The sequence below is a fragment of the Carassius gibelio genome, chromosome A13, assembly GCF_023724105.1.
Source record: "Carassius gibelio isolate Cgi1373 ecotype wild population from Czech Republic chromosome A13, carGib1.2-hapl.c, whole genome shotgun sequence".
NCBI lineage: Eukaryota > Metazoa > Chordata > Actinopteri > Cypriniformes > Cyprinidae > Carassius > Carassius gibelio.
Genome location: NC_068383.1, coordinates 10,813,005 through 10,818,926, shown reverse-complemented (window position 1 = coordinate 10,818,926; position 5,922 = coordinate 10,813,005). Strand labels below are relative to the sequence as shown.

At 32.1% G+C, this 5,922-nt stretch overlaps 1 protein-coding gene across 1 annotated transcript; it reads left to right on the top strand.

The window, feature by feature from the left end:
* Positions 1-3,978: 3,978 nt before the first annotated feature.
* On the top strand, positions 3,979-5,707 carry LOC128026765 (C-X-C motif chemokine 9-like). Its single transcript, XM_052614034.1, has 4 exons — positions 3,979-4,084; positions 4,773-4,896; positions 4,983-5,066; positions 5,209-5,707. Exons 1-4 carry the CDS (start codon positions 4,030-4,032, stop codon positions 5,276-5,278), a joined length of 333 nt encoding a protein of 110 aa, XP_052469994.1. The 5' UTR covers positions 3,979-4,029; the 3' UTR covers positions 5,279-5,707.
* The last annotated feature ends 215 nt before the right edge of the window (positions 5,708-5,922 follow it).

The window sequence follows — 5,922 nt, the reverse complement described above, 5'->3', positions numbered from 1 at the left end:
TAAACCAGACACTGGTAAATCATCTTTGTTTTATATATTGTATTTTATCATTATACACAACTGATTTTGAATGACCTTCAATGGAAATTGCTACATGAATACGTTTCTGCTCACTTATTAGTTTCCTTTCAGGACTCTTACTTTCCCATGAACATTAAGCCATGTGTCTTTCATCAGCCTTTGTACTCTGTACTCTTTCTCTTTCTTTCTTTCTCTCTCTCTCTAAACAGTTATCACATGATAATATCAGTTTATTCTCACATTATCTGTGACTCAGCCTCATGTGATCATCTTGAATAAAAGAAAAAACGAATTTTCTAACGTCCTCAATGAGCAATTACTCAGTGGAGTTACTAAACAGGTTTTTCACCACAGGTATGTCGTCATTTAGATCCTAGAACTTTGCCAAATGTAAATGACTCAGATTCAACAATACACATGTTCTTTAATAAATTCAAAAAAAAAGGAAGTGTAACATTAAGCTGATGAAATGTTTGAGCAATAACTCTTTTCATTCAGTCACATAAGATTTTAAAGTAAATTCATTCACTCACACAGACACAAACAAGAAGACGACACACTGTAAAACACACACACACACACACACACACACACACTGATGGCGTTTAGTTGCAAATATATTATGCATATAAAGTATTTTCATGCACATTCATACTAACTGAGGTTAAATTTGACTAAACTCATTTAAAAAACACAAGCAGCCTGCAGGATTTCCCAGAGACCGTAATGAATTTAACAGATCATAACAATGTGGCGTACAGTATTGTCTCCTGTTTGCTGGCAGGTCAGACAAACCTCCTACTACAAAAAAAGTTACTTGTCGAGATAAAATTTGAAAATATTAGGAGCTTATTTGTACTCTCTGTCATGTTCACTGACTAATTTGTAGATATTTTTTGCCTCTCTCCCATGACCTTGTAAAGGCCATCACTGTGAAAACTGATAAAGGGATAAAGTGAGTTTTTTTGTTATCAATGACCAATAGATACGTAAAGTTACATATTTTTTTCTTTAACAAAATAATATGTGACCCTGGACCACAAAACCAGTCTTAAGTCCCTGGGGTATAATTTTAGTAATAGCCAAAAAAAAAAAAAAACATTGTATGGGTCAAAGTTGTCAATTTTTAGTAAATATCCTACCATAAATATATAAAAACTTAATTTTTGATTAGTAATATGCATTGTTAAGAACTCATTTGGACAACTTTAAAGGTGATTTTCTCAGTGTTTTGATTTTTTTAGATTCCAGATTTTCAAATAGTTGTATCTCGGCAAAATATTGTCCTGTCCTAACAAACCATACATTATTTATTCAGCTTTCAGATTATGTATAAATCTCAAAAAAAAAAAAAAAAAAAACACTTAAGACTGTTTTTTTTTTTGGTCCAGGGTCACATATAGACTTTTAATTATTATAATGTGATTTATTTATATAAATAAATAAACATATAGTTTATGTGTATATACTGTACACATGTGTATATACACATACACATACATACAGTACTGTGCAAAAGTCTTAAGCCACTGGTATTTTCGCCAACAAAAAAAAATGGTTTTAAGTCAGTTATTTCTATGTTTTGCTGTAGTGTAGTGTGTCAGGAACTGTCAGTTTACATTTCCAAACATTATTTTTGCCATTAATTATAATAATCCAGTGAGATTTTAGTTTGCACAAGGAGTCTGACAGCAGCCAGTGCTACACACAGAGATCTGATTTTATCATCATTAGTCGTTCCCACAGTTCTTCTGGATTGAGTCTGTCTCAGTTTATTCTGTTTCTTCTTGTTATTCCAGACAGATGGGATGATGATGAAATCAGATCTCTGTGTGGAGCACTGGCTGATGCCAGACTAATTTTGCAAACAAAAATATCACTAGATTATTACAATTAAAGGCAAAAATAATGTTTGGAAATGTAAACTAACAAACTACAGTGAAAGATAGATATAACTGACTTAAAACTATTTTTTGTTGGTGAAAATACTAGAAAATACTACTAGACCTTTACACAGTACTGTATATGTATATGTATATGTATATATAAAATATATAATAACAGTGCAGTGCGTGCATAATTATTGCAGTTCTGGGAAATTGTGGAACTAGAAACTAAAGGGTTCCTGATGCACACCTAATTCCTCACATTAATTTTTTATTATTTTTGCAGTTAATGTGTCTTTTCTTCTTCACCTGTTTTTGTCTGACCCTGCTGACCTAATGACCTCTTCAATGGTCACGCCTTAACGTTGCAATTTATAGTATTGCATTAGTATTGCATCCTTCTCATGGCCATTTAATAATTTTTGACTAGTCAATCTGAGTTAAATCTCTTTTTGGCTCATTTTATCTGTAAAAGAAAACCTCCTTAATTATTTCCATCCCTCACTGACACTTACATATAATTTATAAATGATTAAAGACAAAATTAATAGTAGTTATTTATATTGATGTGGTTTGGAATTTGTAAAATGTGCTAGGAAATAAAATATGATCAGAATATCAAATTGCATAATAATAACATAATAATTATTGCAATAATTATGCAAGCACATATAAGATCATAATATACAGTATGATTATAAATTAAATTAAAGTCACTAATTATTTCAGAGCAATATAACATTGATAGCTCATAATACATATCCCTGATTATGTTATCGTTCCATCTGGACTAGGTTATGTGTAAAAATGGAGCCTATCACTTGTCATCTAGAACCATCTAATCAAGATTTTTTTTTTTTTTTTTTTTTAAGAAGGGTGCACTTATAGATTTACTCCAGTGACACACATTTCTATTCTGAGACAATAGTCTTTTTGTTTTGCAGTCTCACACACTCAAACCTTGGCCCGATTAGATCTAATCAATAACCAGGAAATTAAAGATTTGTCAGTTATTTTCACTCTCTGTGACCTAAAATACCTCACGAATCTGAAGCTGGAAGCTTTTTCCCTCATGGTAGTTGTACGTTCTTAAAAGGGACAAAAAAATCAGACCTGAAAAAGAGGGTTTAAGGCATGTTTAGTGTGTATCAAAAGTGGAACATTTACTTTGCAATTACTGTCTCCTCATTCAACCTCACATAGGAGGTCTTGTCAGGATCCATAGTGGGGTTCCTCAGTAGAAAGGCTTTCAGCTAGAGAAGAGAAAGACAATGGGAGAGAAAGCAAGGAGAATGAGTCAAAGTTATTAACATGAAAGAATGAGTGATTAACAGTGAATAATGACATAATGTTCCATGTGTAATGTGGCTTTAAAAAAAATCACATGGTCTTACAGTTAATGGAAAAAGTGTCATCTTGCCGTAAGGCTTGTTATGACATGTTTTCAGACCTTCTGAAAGAATCAAGAATAATCACTTTTTTCAATGGAATTAAAAAAAAAAATCAGTGAATGCATCTGACAAGCTCCAAGAGAGAGAGGGCGAGAGAGAGAGAGAAAACACTATAAAATTAGCCCATATGAATTTAATTATTCACTGAGAGTTATTATAAATAAAATTATAATTGAAATATTCACACCACTGCAGTTCTCAAATCTCTTTCTCAATATTAATATTCATATCTGCTCCTCCATGATTAGTGGCTAGTCTGAGATGTTGACTTTTTTTTTATCTGATACGGTTGCAATTGAGATTCCATTTTAAGGATAGGGATATTTTCTGTGAAAAAGAATTAGAGTCTGTTCCACCACATAGCTATACATATGGCTTCAACAGTGAAAAAAAAATATTGGAACGACAAAAGAAAATTATGACCGAATTTACATTTTTGGGTGAAATGTGAATAAGGAATTCCTCGTAGCCTGCTTAATGTACATGTGAACATGTTTTTAAAGATTGTCTTTAAAGGCTGTCTATTATCTGTGTTCAAATGGATTGAGCCACTGGGAGTAGCGACAACGCACTGGAATTTCCAGTTGTGACGCAAGAGATGGGAAGTCCCTCAAAGGGACTATAAAACGACAGCAGACGACTGAGCACTTACACACAGAAACACTTTCAACATGACACTGACAGTGTATGCTTTGCTGGCTTTCAACCTCAGCATCCTCCTAACAGGTGAGTTGATCAGAAAAGATGAACTACAGTAGACTCCCAGACCCACTAAAACAGTAACGGAGCACCTGCTGGGTTATAGCTGAGTTGGCAGAATTCTAGTAAATTAAATCTTCTTACAGCTCTGCAAAGCAAGCTGTTCTTTAACTACAAATAATTTTCATTATAATAATAATTTAGTTATTTGACGTCTATACTAACGTTTGAAACATTTTGAATGCTTTTGTAAGAAGTATTTTATGCTCACCAAGGCTGAATACTAAAACAGTAAAATTGTTAAATATTTTACAATTTAAAATGACTTTTTTTAATGCAGTTTATGCAGTCTTCAGGGTCACGTGATCCTTCAGAAATCATTCTAATATAATTTTTTGGTGCTCATTCATTTTTTTTTTTCTATTATTATTTTTTTATCTTCACAGTTTGTGCTGCTTAATATTTTTGGAAAACAGTGAAAGTTTTTTTTTAAGGATTCTTTGATGAATAGAAAAATTAACACAGCATTTATTTTACTGTAAATGCATTTACAGTCAGTTTTGATCATTTAAATTGGTTTCTGAATAAATTTATAAATTTGTTTCTTTTTTTTCTTCTTTTTTTTTTTTTTTTACAAATCTTACTGACACTGAACTTTTTTGACACATCATGGCTGTTTAATAATTTAAAAAAAATTCTGTTCTTCTAAATACAGTGGTGGAGACTCAATACATTCCAAAGACCTGTGAGTGTCCACAGGCTAAAATAAGAATCAAGGGACCATTTTCAGATCTCAAAGTCACTCCAAAAAGACCTAAATGTTTACAGGATGAGATCATGTAAGTTAATACATTTTACTTTTCATAAGATTCTAAATGCACCATTGGATTTACATGACCTATTATTTTTCTGTATTTTTCATTAGAGTTACACTGCAGAAAAATAATAGTCAACTGTGTCTCAGTCCGGAAGGACAACAAGGCAAAAGACTCCTGAAATGTTGGCAAAGGTAAGAGATTGTTTATACTGAATGAGTCTCTAAACTACAGCACAGCTTATCCAAACAACACACACTACAAACGTCTCCAAATATGTTGGTGGTCTGCATGTCTTAATCTGCTGAGTTTAATTCTACTTGTTTTTTTTTCCAGCATGCAAAAAGATGGCAAGGACAGCAAAAAATGCATACGCAATTCAAAAAGATCAAAAGCAAGGACATAGAAACAGGAAACAGGTTAAATCAAGGAAGGTCACATCTTAACCTCAAATTCTAAGGATACTGAGGCAAAGAACATAAGAGATCCAAAGGAGAAAATTCTCTTCAAAGTTGTGCAAAGTGCTTTAGCACTGCTGTACATTTACAAGCCAAGGACATAAGAAAAGGCAGAATTCAGAGGAGTGCACATCTATGGAGGCCAAGGGATACAACAGAGACAGCTTCTAACCTTGATGTGTTTTACAGAGATGAGTTGAGCCCTATGCAGGTTTTACGTACTGGCCAGTCTGAAGAAATATATATATAATGTGTACATTTTTATATATTGTTCTTTTAAATGTCCATTTTCTTATAAATATGTATTCAGTGATCACATGAAGATTGTTTTTTTAACAGTTTAGTTTAATATAAAATAAACTGATATAATAAACATTCTTAAATTCATGTCTTAAATTTAACAGATGTCAAATCATATTCCATATATATATAGGAATATATATATAATATATATAATATAACTCCAGCTTCTGCCTAATTTACTAGACTAAAAAAAAAAAAAACCAAAATGCAAAGTGCAATGCTGAAAGATTAACTTAATGTTAGGGTTCCTACAAGGTTCCATGTCTCGAAAGTTATATTTTTGGAAATT

Bases quoted from the DNA above. Each gene is read 5' to 3' on its own strand.
- LOC128026765 (XM_052614034.1), top strand. From the start codon at position 4,030: ATGACACTGACAGTGTATGCTTTGCTGGCTTTCAACCTCAGCATCCTC. The intron at 4,085-4,772 runs GTGAGTTGATCA...TTCTAAATACAG, and splicing joins CCTCAGCATCCTCCTAACAG to TGGTGGAGACTCAATACATT. The intron at 5,067-5,208 runs GTAAGAGATTGT...TTTTTTTTCCAG, and splicing joins CTCCTGAAATGTTGGCAAAG to CATGCAAAAAGATGGCAAGG.